The sequence below is a fragment of the Gossypium arboreum genome, chromosome 1 (genome assembly GCF_025698485.1).
Source record: "Gossypium arboreum isolate Shixiya-1 chromosome 1, ASM2569848v2, whole genome shotgun sequence".
In the NCBI taxonomy this organism is placed as follows: domain Eukaryota; kingdom Viridiplantae; phylum Streptophyta; class Magnoliopsida; order Malvales; family Malvaceae; genus Gossypium; species Gossypium arboreum.
In genome coordinates, this window is record NC_069070.1 from 106,619,323 (window position 1) to 106,646,865 (window position 27,543).

Sequence of the window (27,543 nt, forward strand, 5' to 3'; positions counted from 1 at the left end):
TCCGTTTTCTTCTTTTTCGATTAGTTGTGGCGTGTTGCTAGTAATTTCGTAGGTCTGGTAAGTTTGGTTTTTAATAAAAGTTAAAGGATTTCCTTTGAAATTGTTTAAGAGGGATTTTGGTTGCTGTTTAGGGAATATTCTAGGGTCTGTGGATCATTAATCGAGCTCTTAACAGTGAGGAATCACCGTTATTCATTAAAGGTAAGTAGATATCTCGTTTCAGGATTTGCCTATTCTTAATAATCTGACTTAAGAGACTGATTTTGGGCTCGGTATTATCGATTTTAGGCTTTGGAGTGCTCATGGTTAGATTAGCAGCAAAAACGAACCAGGTGTGTACTCTGATTACGCAGAAAACGAGTTTCGATGAAAGCCAAAAAGTGGCCTTTCGACGCCACACGGGCGTGTGGCGCCGTGTGGTAGCCTGCGTCACGTGACAAGGGCGTGTCACTGACGAGCCAGGCAGGACGCAATGGACACGGGCGTGTGATGGCTTGTAGGCCGTGTGCGAGGTACGGGCTCAGGCAAATGAGCCGTGTGAGCCACACGGGCGAACCACATGAGGGTGTGAAATCTGGGCCAGGCTGTGTGATCCACACGGGTAAGGCCAATTTGGGCCGTGTGACCCACACGGGCAAGGCACACAAGCGTATGAGCCCCTTTAATCTAAAATGTTGTGTAAGGTTGCACAAGTCGCCCAAGTTGACTGTGACCTATAGTAGGGTCGGTAAGTCTTATCTAGACTCTTAATTCTGTGATGTATGGGTATGCATGACATACTTAGCATGATCATCTGATCTGTTCTGTTCTGTAAATAAAGGTATGATCTGTTTGTCTGCATTATAGCATGCAATGCTTGTATGATGCATTGCATCGGTGTGGGTTAGACGAAGTGAAGGGAGTACCTAAAGGGCTTCATAAGCCCGTTATCTGGAAGCTAAGCTGCATACTTATGATATGTGCTGCGATGTAGTACTTTATGGTGTTTAGGGTTGGATGGATCGATTATATCCTCATATACGGTGTGCAGGGATGGGTAGGTCGATTTTATCCCCACATGGTGTGTTGGGTTAGACGGAGATGGTCTGAAGGGTTGGTGGGCATGATATTTCTGATATTTGATCTATTATGCATGCGATATCTGTATGGCTGAGGTCGAATAATTGTATTCTATTATCTATTTGTATGCATGTTGTTTGTGGGGATGTACACACTGAGTTGCTAAAACTCGCCCCTTTATTTATTTATCTGTTCAGGTAATCCCCAGCAGTAGATGGATCGGTGTGACGGAGGGCTCGATGGTGACCACTGGTAGACATTTACGGATTTTTGAGTAACACTTTATTTTGTTTGCTTTATTTAAATATTTATTTTGGGTTATTTTAGGGATTTTAAATTGTCAAATTATTGATTTATGAATTAATGATGTTTTAGCTTCCACGTTAATGAAATGTTTTCACTTAATATTTGGAATAGAGATTTCACAACTTAAGTAAAGTTAACAAATTGGACGACTTTTAACTTGCTAAGGTTTTTCTAAAAAGCACTCACATGTGACGCTGCCAGATTCGACTATAGCGTCTAGGCCAGGTTTGGGGTATTACAATATGATATGAATAAATAAACATATCAAAATTTATACAATACACTAGTTGATTAAGTAGAAACCTAAAATAGGAATTAGTTATGACTCCTGAAGTGAGCTAATTACCCATGCTTAGATTTGGTTAAGTTACATATTATTTTTTCTTTCTCACTCTTTTATACATGTTTTATCATTTTCTTATAAAACATAAATTCTTTTACTTTATATTTTGTCTTAATATAATTTATTTAAAGTATTAATTAGATCTATTCACATTTAAGTTAATATTAATTTAGTACTCGCCTCCATTGGGTACGATTCTCGGAGTACTTACTGACTCCATTGTAAAAACTGTATTACAACCTAACCTGAATACTTGCAGACACCGCCTCAATTTCATATATTTAGTTACAATATTTACACTCTAGACGTTAGTACGTCTAGAGGTGGTCAAGTTTTTACAATGAAGTCAGTAAGTACTTCGAAGATCATACCCAAGGGAGGCGAGTACTAAATCAATAACTTAAATATGAATGAATCTAATTAATACTTTAAATAAATTATATTACGACAAAACGTAAAGTAAAAGAATTTAAGTTTTATAAGAAAAGAATAAAACATGCATAAAGGAGAAATTAATAAGTAACTCAACCAAACCTAAGCATGAGTGATTAGCTCACTTCGGTGGTCATAACCAATTCTTATTTTAGGTTTCTACTCAATCAACTAATCGTTACCCTAGAAAGATCTCTCGATCTTCCACTAAACTAACAAATTGACAATAACTATTTATTTCTTGATCACAGTCCAGACCGGATTGGGCTAAGGGGTTCACGATAGACAATACCAATTTTGGGTTAATTCCCACCTAAATGACTTCCTAAGGTTGCCAGGCCTATAGTTTAAGTTCTTCCTATCCCAAATAGCTGATCTGCTAAAAAAATGCTACATAGAAATTAATTAATCACACATCCACTCGTTAATTCCCCAAAAGAAGATTAGTTCCTCATGAATTTCATAAACAATACAAACTTGATAAATAAAGTAAACATGAAGAACGATTCAAGAATAAAGGTTTAAGAAGAATTTTTGATTATATTGATTGATTGAAGCGTAGAAATCCACTAAGTGTTTGGTTGAATCAACAAATCAAATTCTCCTAATATCATGAACAAAAATAAAACTAAAAATAAATCCTAAGTCTAAAAAGAAAAAAAAATGAAAACTAAATTGAAAGGAAAATTTTAAGTTACAAAAGAGGTCCCTTCTCAAGTATTTAATAAGCCTATTTATAATGTTAAGGTCGTCCTTAACCCTAGGTTAGTTGACGTTTTTATGTTAATTTTAATTCTGTGGACCAAAATGCTTTCAACTCATTAATACTTTTACGTATAGGGCCTATATCGAGACACTGAAGACAGTTTACTTGGCTCAAGCTTAGCTTCAAGGGTGTGTTGCGACACCCACTAGCTTTGTTGTGACGCCAAAGGTAGACTTGGTATTTTGGCAATCTGTTTACTATGTTGCAACATTGAACTCCTCGTGTTGCAACATTGCGACCAACCTTGAGTCCTCATGCCTTTGAATACTGTCTTGCACATTCACTAAGTACGTTAGTCTTCCCTTCGACCTCATTTGGCCTTTAAGGTCATAAAATGACTCAATTACACTTTTTATTAAATGAAAACTAAGATTGGAAAAACCAAATAAAACATAATAAAATTGCTCATATTCAAGTTCCTTAAGTATGAAAACTAGTTTAATCTGTTACAAGAAATTGCGGTAGATCAAGCTTCCCCACACTTAAGTCATTGCTTGTCCTCAAGCAAAGAAACATAAAAAAAAAAATGAAAGACGACTTTTGAGCAACTAGGATACAAGGACATGTTTTGGAACACATAGCTAGGAAAAATCATATCTTCATATAATTCTAGCATGTATATAAACAGCTTACCCCTCTCAGTATCAAACACCTAAGTTTAGTATATTACAAAATATATAAACAATAAGGTCTTCAAATATATGGATCCATCGATAAATCATACAGGTAATTTGGTTATCCTAGAAGAATACAAACAATTATTGTTGTAATTACTCAATATAATATCAATTCATAAATAGAGTTACCTAGATCACACAGGGCTTTTCGGCTTCTAACGTTCTGAGGCTTGGGACAGGTATGAAATTTAAGAACAGGAAGCATTAAAACAATTTTAAACATGAAAGTAGTTAGGCACATTGTATTGTTCTATATTTCACCCCTTAATAACCTTTGCCCGCTCATCGCCTTATTTCTCCTTCTCTCACCTTTCTTATTTCTCCACGTAGGAAGTCACAGCATAATAAAGCAATTATGGCTAGCTCACAAGTTCATGTGCATTAATGACTGGTTTTTTCTAATTTTGTAACTTTTTCACATTTGACTTTTTCAATACATCACAATCGCAATGCTTTTTTTTTCATTACTCAAGTAGTTTTTCTAGTTGTTTTCATCTTTTTCTGACTTTTCTTTTGTTTCACACATGTTGGCTAACCTATAATCATTACATCACACTGCTTCTTCCTATTTCACTCTGATTTTTACAAAATCCTTTATGAGCTATCTACCTATCTGTCAATACGTATGGCCAGATGTCTAAATTCGTGCAATTCTGGGACCAAAGAAAAAAAGGGCAAGTACAAATTGATATTTTGGCTCGAGTTTTGTATAAAGGTTCATCAAGAAGTGTTTTTTGGCCCAAAATAGGTACTAAGGTTCGATGAATAAGGTTAGCTTTTTGGCTCTCAGTTATACCAAACAATGCATTAGGTCATCCCTAGGTATTTTACTATTCACAAATTTAATCAATCAAATAATTAAAAAAATCACTAATTTTCATACATACTAGCATGGTCATTTCCTTATATTTTCTATGTCATTTGGTATATTTAATTATTTAATGCTTATTTATAGTATAATATATAGCAATTAGTAGTCTAATGACTGAAAATTTAAAATCATTCACTATCATGTTAAATTTATAGTAAATACAATCAACCTATATACATACTCTTAACCAATCACTTGTATTTCTACAAGCTCAAGTACACTGTGATAAGAAAAATAAAATAAAAAACATGAAAACAAAATAAGTAAATTTTCCTATGTTACCCCCCACATTTTAGATAGTACATTATCCTTAATGCGCAGACCTATAGATAAGGAACAAAGTTACCCGATTAATCATGACATTGCTGTAGTCTTATGGTGGGTGCTCCCTTCCTTGTTCATTAAAAGCTCAAAAATGTCTTGCTTCTTTCATGTGAGGTTCCAGCATATAAGACTCTTGAAAAAAGAAAATATATATTAATCTATTGTTAATCCTACTCCTAAAAAAACAAAATCATCCCAGTTAATGTTTTTGATCGCATTATTTCGTGATAGGTTTTAAATATTTATAATTACTCGTTCTTGAACTAACTATTATCGCGATGTAGGCAAGTGTACCTATCGAACAGTAGTATAGTTTTAGCAAGACTGGATTGTCGAACGCAATGGAACTAAAAGTACTAGTAATGACTGTCTTTTTATTATCTAGCCTAAAAATAAAGAGGTTTTTGTTTTAACTAACTAATTATCTAAACTAAGAATGCATAGAGAAAAGAATTGAGGAATTACTTTTGGGAAAATCGATTGACTTAAGACAATACCTAAGGAAAAATCCACCTAGACTTTACTTGTTATTCTGGCTCTGAATCGGACGATTTATTCATTCAATTTGTTCCGTAGAGATCCCTAAGTTATGTTATTATCCCTATTCAAGACTAATAGCGTCTAATCCCTAGACTGAATAACCGAGACTTTTGGCTAATTAACACTCTAGGGCTGCATTAACTCGATCTATGAATCCCTTTATTAGGTTTCACCCTAATCCAGCAAAATCTTGTCACCCTATGTCTAGGCGCGCAATCAACTCCGCTTAATTATGACAAATGTACTCTTATACAGGGTCTATTCCTCCTCTAAATAAGAGCTTGTCTTGAATCAGTATCCTGGGACATCAAAACAAGAATTAAGAACACATAATTAAGAACAAGTTAAATATTTATCATACAATTTAGAAAATAATAACAAGATTCATCTTAGGTTTCATTCCCCTTAGGTATTTAAGGGTTTTAGTTCATAACTAAATAAGAAAACATCTCAGAAGAATAAATAATACAAAACATAAAGAAAACCCAAAACTCCTGAAGGGAAATCAAGGAGAGATCTTCAGTCTTGATGATGAATCCAGCTTCTAAGATGGATCAATCGGCTTTCTTGGAGTAATTCCTTACCCCTTATTCTCCGTCTCCCCTTTCATCCTCCTCTAGGGTGTATTTGTAGGCTTTGGAATGCCTAAAAGCCCTCAAAATTGGCCTTTTTCGAATTGGACTCAACTTGGGCTCAGCAGGGACACGTCCGTGTTCGATTACTTCAGGCCGTGCTCGAGTCTGCCAAATGGACACGGCCTTGTAGTCTGCTCGTGTGAGGAGGTCTAGGCCGTGTTGATTTCGTACTTTGGCCCATTTTCTCTGTTTTTGGCCCATTTCTCATTCCTTTCGCTCTCCTATGCTCTCCTAAGTGTAAAACATGAAATTAAAGCATTAGGAGCATCGAATTCACCAATTCTAATGGAAAATCATCCAGAAAATGCGTTAAACATGGGGTAAAAATATGTATAATTTACGGTTTATCAATTTTACAATCCAAAAATTAAAATTAAAAGTTTAATCAATCATCCTCCTCTTATTGAGAATCCATCTCATCCTCCTCAGCTTCAACTTCCTCATCGTCACTATATTCCCTTTCCTCGCTGTCTTGCTCTTCTGCATCATGATGAGAATGCATTGGACCAAATATATTTGGAGTATAGTTTGGTACTCTCATGTTTTTTTTCCATGCAAATTCTTAAAGAATTAGGCCCATCTCTTGCATCCATCTTATCATCTATCACATCTATGGAATGCAACTCTCGCCTATTTCTTTTTGAGGTGTCAGTTTTTCTTTTCGTTTAAGTGAAGCTGGAACGTCCATCTTTTCCTTTTGGCATTTGTTCCAATCCCTTATTTACTTTCGTTGAAGCTCTGTATATTGCTTATATAATGAATCTCTATTAGACTTTTGGATGGCTTTATGAATTGTTCAGTGGTTATTAGAACTCTGACCTTTTTGCAAAAAGTTGTCACTAAGTAGGGGAAGAAAACCCCGACTTTTTGGCCACTGATGCATCGCTTCATGTAATGGTAGATCCATGTCCCGATGCACACTTGTTTTTTTTCTAGAAAACAACATATAACAAAACCGCTCAAAAAGTATTGACGTTAGATACATTCAAAGTAGGAGCAATTCAAGTGCATAAAAATTGCATCCACATATTTGCAATAGGGAACATAATCGTTTGATTAAAGGACATGGGGATATCAGTACCAAAGAGATTTTTACATTCACTCCTACCATCTATTAAATAATTTATAACATTATCCATATTAATATCTCTAAAATATTCTAAATCACTTTCTTCCACAAAATCAGATTCATAATATGGTGCATTATAAATAAAATTCACATATCATTCTAGTGGTGACTCGTACCTCCTTCCTTCGTACTGATATAGTTTCCCCATTTGTGCCCTCTAGTCTCCTAGACTCTTAGTCCCTAAAAGATGCATAGAATTCGTGTAATACTAGGACCATAGCTGAGTCTTTAGGGGTTATACAAAAATGTTCCTATCTATAGTAATGTACTCGAGGCCAAATTTTCTTACATAGAATCATTGAGGGTTCAAATCCCCGTTCTTGTATAAACATCTTTCCTTAAAGTTCCAAAAAGAATTTTTCAATGGATTTGGAAATTTTGAGGGGTTTGTAACCATCGATGGTTCGGGTTCATTAATTCTTCTAGTTTTTCTAGGAGACATTTTTTTTAATAAATTTTTTTAACAATACAAACTAACCCAATATCAAGCAATTTATTTCAAGATAAGTAAAAACAATTCAATGGAATAGTAAGATTTGGTTGGGAACCCTTAACCTTGTAGAGAATCTATTGGTTCCTTGCAAAAAGCCTATGCTCTTTCCACGTTAGTGCAATTTGTTGTTCTCGCACCAAACAGAATCACAAGGGAAAGCAAGAAAATTGCAGCAAAAATAGGAAAAGGGAGTAAAGGGATTTTTAAGGTTTAAGAGTTTTGAAGAGGATTTAGATGTTAATGGGATTTTAGTACTAAGAAAAAGTAATTTTAGGTTAAAAGTTTTGTATTTTAAAGCTTAAAATCAGGTTAAAACAAAAGTTAATCTGTTGGGTTGCGCGACAGGTTGAATCAACCCTGCAGAAAATTGCAACGATGTCACGACATGAAGGGATAAATGAAGCTAAGCATTATTAATTCAAATACTCATATTTATATCATTAAAATATTAATATTTTATATTAGTTTAAAATATGTCATATTTCCTATAATTTTCGTAAAATTGGAATCTAGTCTTTATACTTTTTATTTTTGGGAACTTAGTCTTTTTACTTTTAGAATTCTAAATTTAGGTTCAACTGTTAACATTATTAAAATTATTTTGTTAAATTCAAGTTTATTACAATGTCATTTTTTAGTCACCTGGCTACTAAGTGAATTTTTTTTATTTAAAAATGTCATGTCAACAAAATTGACAAAAAATTTAATAGTGTTAATAATTAGACCCAAATTTTGAAATTTGAAAAGTTGATAAACTAAGATCTGCGCTTGGTTTTAGAAAACATGGGCCATTTTCATTTTCTTGAGAAATGGAAAACATAGAAGAAACATATTTGGTTGAAAACTTTAAAAAACCATTTTTGGGAAATGAAATATGTTAAAATTAGAAAAACAATAAAAAAATACTTTCACAAAAAATGCTTTGGAAAATTAAAAATGATAAAAATAAGTAGTTTTAACTTTAAATAAATTGACTCTAGTTCAAACCCATATAAATTTAGAATTTCTTTTATTTTATTTATCATGTTCCTATTATAGAAAAATATGTACCAAACATGTTTCTTATTAAAATCATGTTTTTATTTCTTTTTACTAAACATGATGTAACATTTCAAACCCGGCCTAAACGTTATGACCAGGTCCGGAGATGTTACTGCAACTTATTTGAAAATCCAGAATCCATATGACTTGTAAAACATTACTAGCTCCTGTTAAGAAAATTTTGAGTTTGTTTGGAGAATAATAACTTTGTTGACTAATTTGATAAAATTTTCGATTATTTACTTGTAAAACACTTGCGTTTGCAGCGGAAATCTTTAGTTAAGTCCAATTTTGAAAAACACGGTTTGTTATTGAAAAATCCAACATTTTGCAGATCAAATTTTAAACCAACCAAAATCGTTTAAACAAGTAAAAACAGAAAATAAAACCCAAACTTAAAAATAGTCCGAAAACAAACCAAAATAGAATGGCATAATTAATGGAAAGTTGTTTAATCGAGCTCCCGTCACTGACCCGTCTTAAGTCTGGGGGTTACCTGAAAGTAAACAGACAAAGGTGAGCTTTCAAGCTCAGTGTATAACTCTAAAAAAAAACATAGATTTTAATTTCAGACACGTTCTCAGAAATCATCAGACATATTATAACAGAGCAAAAACAAAATATATTAGATGCAAAATTACAATCCTACCCCTTTCCGCTACACACCATCTCCGTCTATCCCTACACACCATATAGGGTATTATATACCCATCCAGCCCTACACAACACTTAGTGTCGGTATGACACTTTTCAGAATATTCGTAGTCAAGTTGCAAGATCAATAGGCGATAGTTCACCAGTAACAGAAATTTATGTGTGGCTGAGCCACCAAATACGTCAGACCGATAAATTGATTTAACTGCCCACACTTCCTCCACAACATATACCCCACCTAATGCATATGTAGAAATAACTGATATCGAATATGTATATGTCATACATGCTTTTTATGACAGATATAGAACATGCTTAACAGATAACATATTTTACTTATTTTATTGCAGAACATACTTATCATATTACTAATCAAATATGGCACGCAACATAATAATTTTGCATACATAACTTGATACATAATAGATACAGAACATTAGAAACAAAAGTTTATATTCCAATTTGTACCATAGGAACCCTATGAAATGTAACACCCCTAACCCGTATCTATTGCTGGAACAGGGTTATGGAGTATTATTGGAGTTTACAGATCAATTAATCAGACATTTCATATAATATAACATTCATATCAGAAATCAATCAAAATCAAACATATTGTCCCTTATATGAGCCATCGAGGCTCAAAATACACGTAAGAAACAAGTCGGGACTAGATCGGGTACTCAAAGAATTTTTCGGAAAACATTGAAAATTTTCAAAGTTGCAAGGGACACATGGTCGTGTGACTCACACGGTCAGGAGACACGCCCGTGTCTCAGGCTATGTGGACATTCGAAATAGGGACACACCGCCGTGTCCTAGCTCGTGTAACTCTCTGACTTGGGTCACACACATAAACACATCAAAATATATCAAACACAAGCCATTCAAGTGGCTAGTCTCAACAAAACAATTATATGCCAACATTGGCCAAATTAACCTATACATGCCATTATAACCGGAATTAATTGACTGAAAGTACCAAAAGAGCCGATGGATAGTGTGCAATAACTCCGACCAGCTTCCAACCCGAATGAGCTTCTGAATTACTATAAAACATAGAAAATAACATAGAGTAAGCATTTAAGCTTAGTAAGTTCGTATAATACAAAATTTAATTTACCATATTTCCATAAAATAGGTAAGTAAACATAGCATATCTCAATCAAATTAGCCAAAAGCCTAAATATATGATCACCAACATATTAGCCATGAAAATCACATATAAAATCCAACGCACATGATTGAATTCATCAAATAATCATATTTCATGTATATACTGGTAATAGTTCATATCAAACTCATATGATTTCAGAACTGTGTCCGTTGAACCATTTAGAATATCATTGGATACACAGGTAGTACACACGAGGTGTATTGAGCTGTAATCCGTCAATTCATATTCATGTATGCTCATATGAGCTGTAAACAGTAAGTTCTTCTGAGCTGAATAACGGAAAGCTCATGCTAGCTGAATAACGGAAAACTCATGTGAGCTGTGGTGTGTCCGCAACATATGTAGGACCCCAACCAAATTGGTAACCCTAATGACATGTTATATACATCCTACTAATTTTATAAAGTTCAAATAGAGCTCGGTATCGTCGAATATACAACCGGTATTTATTCATGACAATTGTACAATTCAAAAACAATAATTTAATTTAACACATATTAATGTACAATTTAATTACACGAACTTATCTCGACGAGTTTATGTAGATACGAAGGCGACTAATATTTCCTTTGCCTCGATCTAACTCCTTACAAGGTCTACCTGGATCTATACGAATGAATTTAACTCAACTCAATATAATTCATATTCAATTTAGTCCAACAACATATTTTTGGAAAAAATTACTATTTTACCCCAATACTTTTAATTTATTACAATTTAGACCCTATGCTCGGAAAATGACTTTCATGCAATTTAATCCTTACTCAAGCCTAGTCAATTTTTATACATATTAATACCAACCCACATAATTCACAATTTCACAATTTTACCATAAACTTAGCATCTTTTTCAATTTAATCCCTAATTGATAATTTCATCAAAATTCTCTTTGTAAAAGTTGTTTATCTAACATCAACATTTCATTTTCTATCATAAAACTTCAAAATTCAAGCATACTCACTGTCTACACTCTTATCACTATTTATACCTTCTTGAATGCTAGAAGTTGGTTACACAAAAGACTATTCCAATTATTAGCATCAGAGTATATGTCAAAACTCCGACTATTTATTTTCTTCATCTTTGATGATTTTAGTGGAATACACTTAATTTAGGTTGGCTATTCCATTCCAATTCAGAGTAAAAGTTACTCTTACAACCCCTATTTTGAGTCTACGAGACCTTAAAAATAGTTTAGATATAGGTAGGGACTAATTTGGAATAGTTCTGGAAGTTTAGGGTCAATTTTGAAAATTCTTAAATACAGGGGACACACGGCCGTGTGGAATGCCCCAACCCGTGTGACTCTCGAAGTTGGGACACATGCTCGTGTATTAGCCTATATCTCTGCCCGTGTAACTCACTGACTTGGGTCACACGGCCATGTGCACCTAAAAGTACCTTAAAACTCAAGTTTACCATTTCCTACTTGCTTGGACACTAAGCAATTCAATTACTAATCATTTAACCTATTCAAAACACGATTCTACTTGCTCAAAATATACCAAATCCATCACCAAATATGCCTAACCAATGTACCCTCATTGGTACCACATATTATATGTTCAAACATTTCAACAATGCATCAACCATTCAAGACTTTCATCCATACCAAATTTGCCAATATTGAACTAAGATCTAGCTGCTTAGTATATCATGCTTTAAAACTAAAAACACATACCAAAGCCCAACTTCAATCGTAACCATATATACATATAAATATCATTTAACTAAGAAACCAAAATATCATCATTATAAACATGTCAACAATGACTCCCTAGGTACAAGCCATTACAAAATAAGATATCACCATACTTGAGCTAGGGATTTGTTGTTTGATGCTGAGTCGGCGCTATGTCAAAAAGTATCTAGCCTGCTCACAGAAAACAAAACCGCACGCTGAGTAAAACTCAGTGGTATTTCTCTAATCCGAACAATATAACTTAATATGAGTAATCAAAATGTGAAAATATAACAAGAAATGTTAAGCACTTATGAATAAAATCAATAATACAAATATTCTTTCTTTACTACATCCACTAAAATTTCACATTTTCAAGTATATATATATTAATGGCATTTCATATAACATTTGAATATATCAACTCATGAAATGGCATGATTCATCTCTTTGATCACTACTTAAGTTCATTTCAAGTTTCACATTTCATCTCATCTCATCTCATCTCATCTCATCTCATCATTTCATATTTCATTTATCATCTCATATTAATTTCTCATCTTTTCCATTTCAATATCAATAACATAAACTTATTATTTAATTTCCCCTATTAACATGACTCGGACTCGGACGGATACATGGATCCAACCAACATACCAATTTGGCATCTAATGCCTCATCGGATAATTTGAAGTAATAATTGCGCCCAACGCTAGATAAATTGACACCCAGTGTCTCATCGGTTAAACTGAAGCAAATTGGCACCCAGTGGCTCATTGACTCGAGGTCAAAGAAATCCCTAAACTCTTCTTATCCTATAGTATGCCATCTATATCCAACTCAGTTCGATACAGTTAATAGAGTTTCATTTCACTTTTCAATACAACCAATGTCTCAATTTCACATATATACATATTATCACATATAAACATATATTCAATTTGACAATAAACACATTTTCTCAATATATATATATTCAATTCAACAATCATAAAATACTACATTTCATGATATTCATAATTGAGTTATTTTAATAATCATTTGATTTATTTCAACCCAATGTTCAAAAGTTCTCACTTCATGATGTACCATGCACAATAGTTCAAAATGTAACAATTTACTAGAGTTTGGATTATAGAAACACAAACCGTGAATTTCAAGCTATTCAACATCGATTTTATCCTTCCCATTTTTACTTGAGGATTCCGGTATAACGTTAGCTATAAAATAAAACAATTAAATCATATTAATATTACACATTTCAGTTTCACATTAAATTTTAATTTTCACACTATATTTTGCTTATTCTTCAATTTAGTCTCTAAATTGAGACTAGTTTTTAACCTTCACATTTAATTTTATATTTTTATACTAATTTCACTTTAGACTAAATTTAGCTTCCTCTTTACCAATTCAACCCCTTAATTTTAATTTTTTCTCAATTTAATCCATATTGCTCAAAATCAACAATTTATTCCACAATTTAGTCCTTTTTCATTTCTAACTTAAAAATCTATCTATTTAATCCCTAATACTTAAACTATTCAACAATGTCAACATCTAAAATCTTGAACAATACTAAAAATTACAACACGGGTCGAGTAGCCCTAAGTACCGAGATTCAAAAAATGTAAAAATTACAAGTATAAGGGCTAAATTGCACTAACCATTTTGGATTTAAACTTCAAAACCCCAAAGTCGTGCATTCTCCTTGCTTTTTCTTTCTTTTCTTTGATTAATTTTGCATGTATCCTCTTTATTTCTTTTTCTTTCTTTTATAATAATAATCATTATTATTAACTTTATATTATAACATTTATTATATATATACATGCATTACACTTAACCATAACCAGCCACCTATACAAAATCATTAATTAAGTGGCATAATTGCTACTTAGCCCCTTTAGTTTATAATTCAACTTTTAACCCTTACATGATTTAGTTCTTGTACTTAAAGGCTCCTAATTTCATGAAATTTACTTAACCAGAATCTAATTCGCTACTAACTAACCTCGTAAATATTTAATAAAAATATTTACTAGTTTGTTTCACGGGAAGGGAGTTCTGAATCTCACTTTTCGACACCCCCGACTATCGAATTCGTTACATACCTTAAATTCTTGAAAATAAAAATAGAGGAATAAATTTCAAAAATTTGAAGAGTACATGTTCTTATGGCATATTTTAACTTTTATTCTATAAAAATTTATCATTAATATATTTATAATTGTAATATATATATTTATTATTAAAATATTAATATAAATATTTTTCAAAGAATATTATTTTAAATTTAAAAGTATTATTTTTAAAATAAAATTTTAATATTATGCAATTTATTAAAATAATAAATTATATTAACAATATTAATAATTTATTATATTATTAAATATAAATAATTAAATATGTATGTTTAATAATATTAAAAATTATAATATTTCATATTGATATTTTAATATTTTAAATATTTTAAAAAATAAAAAAATATTATTAGTATAAAAATATTAGGTTTGATTCAAAATTAATTTTTATATAAAAATAAAATTACTCTTTTTTTCTTCAAAAATGACTTATCTTCTTAAAAATGAGCAAGTTATTTTATAGGCTTATTTTCCATTGATTTGTAAATTATTTTCGTTAGTCAAGTTTTTATGAAATAAATACAAAAATAATTTAAAAATTTTTTCGACAAGTTACTTTTTATGAAACAAACTAAGCCTAAATAGATTAGTAATGCAACTAGGGATGGCAAAATCCAAACTGCTCAATAGAATTCTAACCGCTTTGAATGGAGTGAATTTTTTCTTTTGGATAGTAGGTATAGAACGGTTATGGTAATTGTTTGCCCTACCCCTACCTACTTTACTATACAAAATTATCATTTTATCCTTATATATATAAACTATTAAAATGATAAAATGTAATATCGAAATATAGAAAAAATCATTTATATTTATGTTTAAATATTTATTAAAAACTTATGTTTAAATATTTATTTAATTTAAAAAATTAAAAATGTAAAAATTAAATTGAAATGAAACGCGAGAATATATAAGCAATAATAGACAATAATTTTTAAAATTATGTATCCGTAATAAAACCAATAAAACAATAATAAATTGAACAATATCTATTGTGGCTACGCCCCATTCCCAACATACCCCATTCTCACCCACCCCTGTTTACCACGCTAACCTTTTCCCACTAAAATTTCAAAACCCCTTCGAAACTGAGCTTGAGTTGAGCCCACTTCATAATTAAAACCCAAAATCAAAATAAACACACATAAAATCCCCTGCCTTAACCCTTACTAATCTAATCCTCAATTATCATTTCTGGGAACGCGTCCTCACCCTTTCTCTTTCTCTCTCTTTCTTATCATTTTGTTTGATTTGTTTTCTGTTCCATCCCAAATCCGTAACAGCTTGACCAGATCGGAGGAACTGAGTGGCAGGAGCGGGGAGGTTGAGCATGGCCACAGCGTCGTTTAACAAGATCGAAAGGGCCCACCAGATGTATAGAGAAGGGAGGTACAACGAAGCTCTGTGTTACTACACCGAGGCGCTGGCTGTTGCCAAACCGAAGCCTCAGAAGATCGCTTTGCACAGTAACAGAGCCGCTTGTTACTTGAAATTACATCATTTCAAAAAGGTTTCTCTTTTCTCTTTTTTATTCTTTTTCCTTTTATCATTACATTGGTTTGCCTTTGATTTTACCTATTGGGTTTTACTTTTCAGTAGTTTTTAGTAATTATCGTGTTTCAGATTGGACTTTCCGGACTTCGGGAATATCGAATTTTTTTTTTATTTTACTGTTTTATTTCGACATTTTCATGGGTTTAATATAATAATTTCATGGACGAAAGCTGCTTTGTTGGGGGGCGGGTTTATTTATCTGTTTTTAATGGATTAAAATGAAAATGTAAAGTAATTTTGGCTCTCTTTTTTTTTCTTTTTTTTCTTTTTCTTCTTCTTTTCATATAATTTAGCTGGGATGTTATGTGTGTCCTATTTTCAGTACTCTTAATTGGATGTTCTTTTCATTTTTTAGAAAAGCTTATTTAGAAGGTGAAATTTTCTTTCACCATAATTTTAGTAAGGTTGTGATATTTTAGTGATCTCAAGAATAGAGAGGGAACGGGACGAGCGGGAACCGTGAGTAGATAACAAGGTTCTTTGTTTTATTAGACTATTTCAATAGAAATAATTGTTGAAGATAATATTAATTAAAAAAATCCAGGTTTTTAATTTGTGGCAGAAGTTCTTGTTTTGATACTTTTGCTTTTACTCTAGATTCTAATAAGAATCAGTGTTTGTTTTAATGGTGCATTCTACTACTTTTGCTAGGGTCATATCTTGCGGAAGATCATGTTGAAAAACTGATAAACAAATTCTGTTTTCTTCTACCTGTTTCTTTATATGTTTGGCATCTTAAAGCGCTTTCACTATTCATGGAATGCATGCGTATTGGGTTTTCCATTTTACTTTAATGCACAGAAACTGTTATCTGTAAACTTATGTTGTTAATTCAACCTTAGGCAGCAGAAGAATGTACCTCAGTTCTTGAGCTTGACCATAAGCACACTGGAGCTCTGATGCTACGAGCGCAAACACTAGTCACACTAAAGGAGTACAATTCAGCTCTCTTTGATGTCAACCAGCTCATAGAGTTGGATCCCTCTTCCGAAGTTTATCATAATCTTCAAGCCCGTTTAAGGACACAACTGGTATACCCCCTTATTTCTTTTTTCTTGTAGATGTTTCTCTGCTATAGTCTATCTTGTCTTGTTAATTAACGGGGTACTTTTTTCTTTTTATTTCACTTAAGACTTCTCAATTGTATGCTGTTAGCTTATTCTGAACCATTTGCTTCCGCATTGTTATTGGGAAAGCTATTACCAAAATTAGTCCAATAATTCTGTCTTAAGCTGGCTTATATTTGATATTCTGGATGCCAGTAAGAAAGTGTACTTTGTTTTCTTTGCTTAAGGAGAGACGCTTGCCCCAATATCTGGTAGCTTATACTAAATCAATTGCTTGCTTATGGTCATTGGGAAAGCCATTGCCAAAATTGGTTCCACTAGTTCTGTCTTAAGCTGCCTTGTATTTGATATTCTGGATGTCAGTAAGAAAGTGGATTTTGTTTTCTTTGCTTAAGGAAAGGCACTTGCTCCGATACCTGAATCTGAAGCAGAGCTGGAAGAAGAGGAAGAAGAAAATGAGCAACCCGATACAAGTGAGAAAGAAGTGAGACAAGATGACAAAAAGGAAGACCTAGTGGTGCCAGCAATTGGGAAAGATCTGAATGCTGCTGAGCTTAATGAGTATCCAATTAAAGAGAAAATAATTCCCTCTGAGAAATCTGAGGTTAAAGAATATGCTGAGCAGGAAACAGATTGTAAGAATATGCCTGAAAGAAATCCTGGAGTAACTGCTCTTCAAAAACCAAATGATAGGGATTCCAAAGGATATCAGGCAATTCCTAAACCCAAGGAATATTCAGGTCAGAAGAATGTGCCCGAAAGGGTTGGCGTTGCTTCTCCTCTAGGAGAGGGCATCAAAGATTCCAAGGGATGGCAGGCGATCCCCAAACCAAAGGGACACTCTGCTCTCGATTATGCACGGTGGGACAGTGTTGAAAATGACTCCAGTGAAGATGATGATGATGACGATGATGATGAAGACTCTCAGCCTCAGTATCGGTTCCGGGTAAGAACTGTTGGCATACGGTCAGTGAAGTGAAATGGGATGAAGTAAAAGTTATAATGATGTCAATAACATTTCTGATTCCTTAAATCTTCACAATGAGTCTCCTATGTCGAGTAAAGCGTGGTTTGAGAAACTTTGTTTGGTATATCATGTTTAAACATCCGAAGGCAGGGGCACCACATATTACAGTTGCCTCCCTGGTTTGAGTTCTTCCATATCAAAGTGCCATTCAAATATTCCAGGCTGCCTCCAATACTTTGGAAATGGCTGCACATACGATCCTCATTTGATTTTAGAGTCAGGTAATCATTTCTGGTGCTGTAATTATTTACAAATCTCTCTTCTGGTTGCTTAATTTTCTTAAATGGAGATGAGAACTTTGAATCTATCAGCTGGTTTGCATTGGATGAACAATTATATACATCAATAGTTGTAAAAGTTTTCTGGATATTTGTATATTAATCGCTGTAGTTAAAGTTGTTGGTTATATTTGATCCGAATTTTGATTATTGTGTTCTGGTCAAGTCAATAAAAAGTGAACAGGTTGTAATTTTTGTTGTTTAGTATTTGAATAAATTTGTTCGATTCCAATGTAAAGAATTTGAATGCATAGCTTGAATTACTGATCGTTAGGATATGTATTAATCCTGTACTGTTATGGACATGGATTTTATATGGCCGTCTGTAACAATTGACAATTTCTGCCTGGAAGGAGCTATTGATTGTAGATAAGAATCAATGTCAATTGCTTTATTTATGTGTCTTCCAATATCCAAACATACAGTTAACAATTGGAAGGACCAACGTTCGGAAACAACAGGCATGATTCCCCATGGCAAATCCCAACATTAGAACCCCAAGGGTATTTTTATAGCGTTAAAGTGGTGTTATCCTACATAGGTTGAATCTATTGTCTATGATCTCTTTTTCAAGTTGGACTTTTACATTTATTATCAACCAAATTTAGGTTGGATGCTTAACATGGCATCAAAACTTGTATTGTTCTTACATGTTACTCATGCCTGAAATTGTCTTATGAGTGACGCTTGGTAAGATCTTCTATCTTTTTAACACACGTAAAGGAACTTGTTAAAATGGTTTTATCTTACATTCCCAGTTATTTTATACTCGTATTGATCTCTCTACCCATTATTGATTAGTTTAGATGCTTTATAGAAATATGATTATCATCGAAGGAATCGTGATAATTCTTTTCATGAATCTTGAGTAAGGCTTTGTTTAGCGATATTTTTCAAAAGTAACTTTGGAGTCGTAAGCAATTTTTGACTGATAGTTTTTGAATCTAAAAGCATGTGAGTTTGGAAAAAGCACTTTTGAAGTATTTTTATGTAATATACGATTAGTTTGGATTGGACCGTTTAAATTTGTGAATCGGTTGAATTGATCGATCTAATCAATTTATCTTTTTTTTTTCTTAATTTTTAATAATTTATTTAATTAAATTAATTGAATCAAGAATTGATGATCCGATTGGTTCGGTCATTGATCCAATTCTTAAAACATTGTTAATGATACAAATTTAATAATAAAATTATAAAACAAAGTCAAATTTAATAATATGTCATTTAGCTAAAATAAATAAATAAAAAATTCATTAAAAAATTGATATTGAAAAAAGGATATTCCCATCGAAGGGGGTGGATTGTGTTTGGTTTATATTTGGAGGGAAAAGTTTAAAATTAAGAAACCAACCCCACAGAAATTAAGCCCAAAATAACAGCATTTGTATTTTGTACTCTATTCCTTTTGTCTCCTATTTTAAATGTTTCACTTTCACCAACAAATCAAACCCCACCGCCGAAGAAGAGACAGCATCGGCGATGTCGCAGGTGGGCGGCAACGATTTCATTCTGCGGAAGAGGTCCTTGCAGTCATACCCACTGATCCTTACGAGCAGTTGGATCTGGCGCGTAAGATAACTTCTATGGCAATCGCATCCAGAGTGTCAAAGATGGAAGGGGAGATGGGAGGATGAGGGCGAAAATGTACGAAAAAGATCATATCATTTTCGAACTGGAAGATAAACTATCAACATTGCAGCAACTTAATCAAGATGCTGAGTCTAGATTCAAGATTGCTTTTGAGGAAAATGTAAGTCCTTTTCATTTTTCGCTTAATTTCTTTTCACTTAATGAACCATTTTTGGGTGTATTTTCACAGTATTAGGAATGCAGGTTTTTTTTTTTTGGGGGGGGGGTAATGGATTAGATTGGTTTCTTATTTTTTTCTTCACTCTCTCGTTTCGCTCTTATTTCCTTTCGAGGTTTTTTTTAACAATCTTGTTTGTGAATTCCTGTTGTTGGTATTATTTATTGAGTACAAATTCGATCTTTTTAAAGGTATTTGTATAAAATTGCGGGTTCTATTGTTCATGATTTTGACGACTTTGTATTGCTTTTGAAGATTAAGCTTTCGGAGGAGCGTGATTCATTGGCAATGACTGCAAAGAAACTTAGTCGTGATTTATCTAAGGTGAGATTGAAAATTTTAATTTTATTTGCACTCATTTTTTTTTCTAGAGATTAATTAAATAATCTACTTACGAAAATATGATGAAGTTCATTAAGGTTTATAGTATTTAGTAACGTTAACAATTTTGAGCTTTTGCTAAAGATTAAAACTCAATCGCAGTAGTAGTGGATCAAAGTTTTTATGATTAAGAAATAGATACAGTTAAGTTCGTTGGTTTTCTAATTACTTCTTACAAAATTCTTTAATGATAAAGTAGCTTAAGGTTTGCTTTAATTTAGATAAGAAATGGATTTAATAGTTAAATTTATTTAATTTAAAAATCAATTATTGTTTGAAATCTGTGGCTTGCTGGATTCCTAAAAGCTCAGTAAATTGTACATTTCAAATTAAAGCAACAAGTTGTTTGTTTTGTGTGAAATATGTATATTCAGAAGGAAAAAAAAAGAAGAACAACTCCAATCGTTTTTGTTCAAAGGAGTACATTTCCGTACTTGTAGAAAATACAGAATTAGAATATGTATTTTAGTTACAAATATATCTGCAAAGTAACTGCTAACCACTGTTACTTTAATATTCTTTCTGTGTTCTTTGATATGCTTCATTTGCTGGGAGGTAAACAGGCTGTTTTGATATCCAAATAGTTTTACTGGCTGTTTTGATATTCATTTGAAATGCAGTCAATAATTTCTAATAGCAAATTGCATGCTAATAATAATTTACTCATTAACCAGTACTCGTATTTTAAAATGACTTTTTAATTAAAGAAATTTAAGGAATTTCTTTCACCAAGATATGCATGACTCCAGTTTGTTTGTTCTCGATGTTAGTGAGTGGGGTTCTTACTAAAACCTGGTGCTTTATTTCTGTGCGACATGGTGATGTTAAAGGTTAAGAGTTCACTTGCATTCTGTATGTTTGGTGTGTTACATTATGGTTGCTTGATTAAAGCATTTTGAATGATTACTTCCACATTGGAAACTTTTTTTTTATAATTGGGGGTGGAGGTAGGGATGCTAAGGATTGAACTCAAGCTCTCATGCCACACAACACAAGACTCTTGCCACCTGGTATATGTAAGCATGTTTTGCTTGTCTAGTAGCTAGTCTAACTGTTTGGACATCCTGCCTTTGTTGAAGAAATCAGATAATATTTTCTACTATAATCATGGTTGTTCATTGTTCTCTCTCTTTCTCATCATCATCATCATCATCATATTATTTTCATGTGTTTTATTCTGAAATTTGAAGCATAAAGAATAACATATTCTAGTTTTTTGACAGTTGGAGGCTTTCAAGCGACAACTGATGCAATCTCTAAATGATGACCATGCATCTGTAAGATTTTCATATTTAGCCTGTTTTTAATGCATTTCTGTTACTTCTATTTAAATTTTGGTCAACTTTATCTGCACTTCATTTCTCTGTTTACTTTCTATCTGTTGAGATATTTGAGAAGAAACCATTTTCTTTTAACCTTGCTCTCAATCCTTTATAACAGCAAGCTGAAACGGTTGATATTGGGACCTGTGATCAGTCAGTCCCTAAAGCCTATCCTGATCAGGGTATTATTAGATTTCACATACTGCTTCGATTTTCTTCTTTATTTTCTTCTTTAATCATTCATTATTTCTCACTTCAGAAATTCAACAATAGCCTATCTCCTCCTTTTCCTTTCTTTCCATGACTAACTTCTATCTTGCTGCCATTATTCTGATCAATGCTAATACCTCCTGCCACGTAGATGATGGGATAAATGACTTCACATCAGTTCGTTCTTCTAATGGTTCGATGGACATGGCAAGCACAATTGATGAAGGTAATTGGACAAGTCTACTAATTTCTTTGCAGTATGTTTATGTCTATGTAATTATGTCTATGTATCGTACGATCTTAAGGAACCAGCATCTATGTTGGAAATGGTTTAGCATCTTGTTATAAAATTGGAAACTGGACAGAACATATAAATTGGCATACTTTTTAGTGAACAACATTTAGAGGATTTCTGTCAATAACTATTGTGCTTTTTTTATTCTAGTCCTTTGATATTTTAAATATTTCATTGGATCGACTTCTCTTCAAAGAAAACCTGAAAAACATTTGGATTTAAAGCTTTAGACTTACTTTTAGAATTTCTATACTGAAAACCAATAAGCTAGAAGTCAACAATGAACTGAAGTTAAGGATGATTTTTTTTAAAAATGTGTTGTATGAGTTCATTTGCAAATAAGTATACGGGTCTTAGTGACATATGTGGTATATTTATCAGGTAGTCATTGTTAATGTGGCAGCCTTTCTCAGGTAGTCATTGTTAATGTGGCAGCCTTTCTCCAAACCTTGCCCTGAGAAATTAAAACCTTTACAAATCTAAAGAAACATAAATAATTGTGTATTGTAAAAAATATATATAATTTGACAGAAAATATGTGGCTGCTTAAATTATTTGACAATTTTGTGGATACTTTTGTCCAAATTATAATTTGTCTCAAGCCACTCGTTATACTGTTGTATAGATTATAGATATAATGTTACAAAAAAACATAATAATGCTCTTTTTCTTCTCATTTTTTCTTTTTTTTTTCTCTGTAGAACTGGTAAAAATAGAATTTATTTCAATATTTTGGTAAGTATCCTAAAGATAAGAAACAAGAACTTCCCTTCCTACTACTCTAGAAAGTAGGGTTGAGTGTGGTTACTGTGACTCTTGATCGACTCCATTTAATGGATTTTGATTGATCCAGTTTGGATCTGCAGGTATGTTCATGGTCTAAAATTTTAAAAGTTACATTGTTTGGGTCAAGTTGTAGTTTTGGATGGCTACCACGTGTGACTTACTTGAACATGAAATCAGGAGACTTAGGGCTTGTTCTGCAGTGCTTAAAAAAAGCACTTCTGGCTCCAAAAGCACTTTTCAAGCTGTGCTAAACAAGTTGTTTTTAGTTGAAATTTTTAGCTTTTCAGACTTCTGAAAAGGAGAAGCTAAAATTTTTAGCTTTTTCTCTCCCAAAAGCACTTTTAGTGCTTAATTACTTTTTCACCCCTTTACTAACATATTACTTTCCTTTTTTTTCTTGGTGCTTAATTACAAATGTGTTAAAATTATTAATTAAATTTTTTAAAATACTAATTACAAATATTTAATGGTTATACTTAAATATTTAAAGTATAGTTTATATATTCTAATTAAATTTTATAAATAATTAATATTTATTGCTTAAAATATTTAAAATTTATATTTCATATATTAAAATATTAACAAGTTATAATAAGTTTTTATATTTTTACTAAAATATAATAATATTAACTAATTTAAATATTATTTAAATGCATATTTGTTACTTGATAATAATATGTCTAAAATAGACATTTTATTTCTTAATAGCACTTTTAACAGCAATGCTAAACACTCAAATTTTAAACCAAACTTTTCAAAAGTACTTTTCCACAGCACTTTTCAAAAGCATTGCCAAGCTAACCCTTATCCTAGGACCAGCCTATCAATTTCCTCTTGTTTATTTGCAAGAATCTTAACTTTGAATTTGATATTCGATCAACTTGATGAATTTAGGATGCTTTATAATTTTGTTTTATGTCTTTTTCTATTTTCCTCACCCGTTTCTCAAGGTTTTCATGTTTGTAATGGTATGTTCAGTGTTATAACTTATCACCATATGCATTTTATTGGTAATGAGAATATCTTTGCCCAAACTGAGTTAATTACTTTATCTCTGCAGTCAGTGTTATCTTGACGTGGAACTGACAGTAGGAGACAGAAAATGTAAAATAAATTATTAAGTCCTGGGATTGATGTGCTCCTCAAGGAAGCTTAAAGGGATTTCATAAATTATATAGATAAAGATACGAAGTTGTATGTTCTACTACTTGAATGCATTCTTTAACTTGTTTTCAAATACATTAACAAGTTACTGGAATGATTCTGATCAGTAGTTATGCCAAAATTTGGGAAAGAATCATACCTGATTGGTTTTCTGGAAAAAGAAACCGAAACTTCATTAAAAAGCTCTATTTTGATATGGATTTTAAGCTGATATTTAGCCAACAGCCTCAAGACATGCTGGACAAAGATTTTCTAGAACTCCATATATCGCACCACGGTTGACTCCTACTGGAACAGAAATTATATCCACCAGTGGTTCCCCTAGGGGGTATTCTGCTGCTGGGTCTCCCCCGAAAACTTCAGGTGCAACTTCTCCAACAAAGCCTCAATATGATGGGCAGACTTCAGTCTCATGGTACTCATCAAGCCACCAGTTGTCTGCAGCTGACTCTCCTCCTCGTAGGCATTCACTGCCAGGTTTACAAGAATTGCAGTTATTCCGATAGACCAACTGGTTTTGTTTTCTATTATTAGTTACCTGTTTTCCTTTTTTTCTTCTGAGCCATTTTTTTTGTATTTTAAAATATTTTTAGCTCGAACTCCTCGAATTGATGGAAAGGAATTCTTTCGTCAAGCCAGGTAAATTTTATTCTTTTCTCAATCAAGAGTGTGTAGATACATTTTATGATCCCTTGAGAGTTTCTGGATCTTCTCAAGCTGATTTGAAGTATTTGTAGTGTAGGAGTCAACTTTCCTACGAACTGTTCAGTGCACTTTTGGCTAACATCAAGGAACTGAATGCTCAGAAGCAAACTCGAGAGGTAATGAGTTGTTGAGTTATCAGAGACTTTATGCCAGTTCAGTGTCAAACGTTTTGTGCTTAGTAACACTGGTTCTTTTACTCCAGGAAACTTTGAGAAAGGCTGGAGAGATATTTGGGACAGATAAAAAAGATCTGTTTCTATCATTTCAAGGACTGGTAAATCGCAGCATTGCTAGATCTTAATTATCTCCTGGTGAGATACTTTACCATTACCAGTACGTCTACTTCTAGACACCATCTGCGTGGTTTGTGAATTGCCATATTATTCATAGCATTGGCCAGATGCTATCTGCCTGTCCATTATAAGGTTCATGTAATCCTTTTTTTGAGCTGCTCCCTTGTAGTCTGGCCATAGACTCGATAATTATGATACCTGATATACATTTCGTGAATTGTAGGAACCTTTTACCTTCATAAATTCACATGCTTGATAGAAAACTTTGTGCCTCTTTACTGAAACAAATAATGCATGCTCCGATGAATGATTGGCGAAGGATTTTTTACCTTGTTCCAATGTCTCTTTTGCAATGGCGCTGTTAAAAGATTTATCTGGACAAGGATAAAGGAGTTGAAGATCTATTGTTTTGTGATTGTGGAAGCTATCACCGCTTCTTAGAAATTGAATTAGGGAAATTATCGCAAATGATTGCCTCTGCTTTAATCTGAAGGCCTAAACTTGTTTTTATTCTTTATCGGAGTAATGATTGAATCTGAAGCGGATTTTGAAACTAATTGAATAAACAGGCTGAACTAAAATGACGGTGAGCTAACAACAGTGAGCTTGTTTCATTTAATTTGTGAAAGGGCTGAGTTTGTTTAGGGATAAACCCAACCATCCTTGTAAAAGTAATAATTTCTTTTTTCATGTTTAGTGACGCCTTTTTGTTCCCATTCTCTGTTTTCCCTTCTTTTACCTTGAGACAATAGCCCAGTCACTTTCCTCATCAACATACCTCTCATCTGTCTTCATTTGCTGCTTGTTGTGACTTTTCTTCCTTTTCTCTTTTTGTGCTTTTCACCCTTTCTGGTTTCCCTTTTCCTTCTCTATAGTAAAGCTTGAACCCAAATCCTTAAAGCAGTTCACATTTTGTTTATCTTGCAGATGAGGCATTGAGAGGTGCTCAGGACCATAAATGATATGGTATGCTAAGATGCTTTCCTGGGACGAAAGCTTGTCCTTTTGCAGTGCCTTTTGACAAGGTTTAGTTAGCCTACTCTACTCTTTTTTTTTTCATTCGTGGAATAAGGTTCAATAGTTATAGTGTGAATATAAGTTTTTGTATTTTTTTGCTCTGTTATATTTTATCTGTTTTTGAGTTATTGTTAACTCCAATAAATTTATTTAGTTTATGGAAAATTCATGTTTATTTCTTTTGGTGCTTTAAGTTGGAATGAGATACAATGGAGAAGAAAATAATCTGCAGCACGTTTGATAAGGTCATACTATAAAGTCTAAACATTGATTGATTTAAGCTGAAAGAAGAAACTCAAAGTTTGTCCCTGATTGATTTTCTGGATAAACGAGCATAGCTTAAATAGTGGCTGAATACTAGCCCTACTTGTTCGATAGAGCTTTGAAACACATTTATCCTTTCTCTTGCATTTGAACATGCATGCACATTGGTGGTAAGTTTAGAGAAAAAGATTATGTTCTATGGAATTTTTTATTTGAATAAATCAGTGATCATGCATGCTTACACATATTTACAGAAAGGTTCATAATGAAAAAAGCCTTTAACTGAATGACTTTTGGAATATATATTACTTCAAGATGTCCCTATGTTTTGTTATGAACAAATTTGACGGATTTTGTTAATATGCTTTTGGCCTGTACACTATTTGGCAGGTGCTCTTCTTTTGAGTTGGTAGATTTCTCCAGAGCAGAAGATTTGCCAATTTGTAATATATAGATGCGGCGGCTTCTGTTTCAGCTAATTAGAGGTAGGGATGTCTTGCTTTGGCATAATTGTACCCCATTCATGCAATAGAATTCTGTGTAAATAATTGCTCTGCTTTTGCATTCTCTTATCTGCTGTTTAAAGAGTATGGACCTGGACGTTGCAAGATTTTCTCATCAACTTGCATGTAATGAAGGAATTTTCTGAAATGCAACAGAAACGATATATAATTTTGTGACTGTTTCTCAAATTGCTTTTCCCATCTGATGTGAGATTTTTTTTGGCCTACAATGTGGGATTAATGCACCTCCCATTGTTTAGAAGGCTTGACTCAACCTTCTCTCTCACTCAATCTCGTGATGTCTTCCTCACAAGTTTCTCCATTATTGCTCCCAAGGATTTAGTGTGGGATCAATGATTGGTCTACGTTGCTTACCTTGGACAATCAAGGGGTGGCTCACTTGTCATAAACCCATTACACTTTTCTCGAAAGACATGATAGGATGTGCAATGTACTTGCTAATATGCCCAAAGGCTTTCCTATTTTCATTTGATGTGGGATCAATGCCCTTAATCTACTACTTTTTAAGCGATTCGTATGATATTCTCTTCTACCTAATCTTGTGACATCCTAATCATAGGCTTTTCGATTAATT

General features: G+C 32.9%; 1 protein-coding gene and 1 pseudogene across 1 annotated transcript; both read left to right on the top strand.

The window, feature by feature from the left end:
• The first annotated feature begins 15,269 nt into the window (after nt 1-15,269).
• LOC108470552 (uncharacterized) lies at nt 15,270-18,439 on the top strand. Its single transcript, XM_017771902.2, has 3 exons — nt 15,270-15,782; nt 16,669-16,857; nt 17,294-18,439. Exons 1-3 carry the CDS (start codon nt 15,603-15,605, stop codon nt 17,870-17,872), a joined length of 948 nt encoding a protein of 315 aa, XP_017627391.1. The 5' UTR covers nt 15,270-15,602; the 3' UTR covers nt 17,873-18,439.
• Nucleotides 18,440-19,547: 1,108 nt separating this feature from the next.
• Nucleotides 19,548-27,117, top strand: LOC108473310 (uncharacterized protein At4g15545-like; annotated as a pseudogene).
• The last annotated feature ends 426 nt before the right edge of the window (nt 27,118-27,543 follow it).

Bases quoted from the DNA above. Each gene is read 5' to 3' on its own strand.
- LOC108470552 (XM_017771902.2), top strand. From the start codon at position 15,603: ATGGCCACAGCGTCGTTTAACAAGATCGAAAGGGCCCACCAGATGTAT. The intron at 15,783-16,668 runs GTTTCTCTTTTC...ATTCAACCTTAG, and splicing joins AATTACATCATTTCAAAAAG to GCAGCAGAAGAATGTACCTC. The intron at 16,858-17,293 runs GTATACCCCCTT...GCTTAAGGAAAG, and splicing joins CCCGTTTAAGGACACAACTG to GCACTTGCTCCGATACCTGA.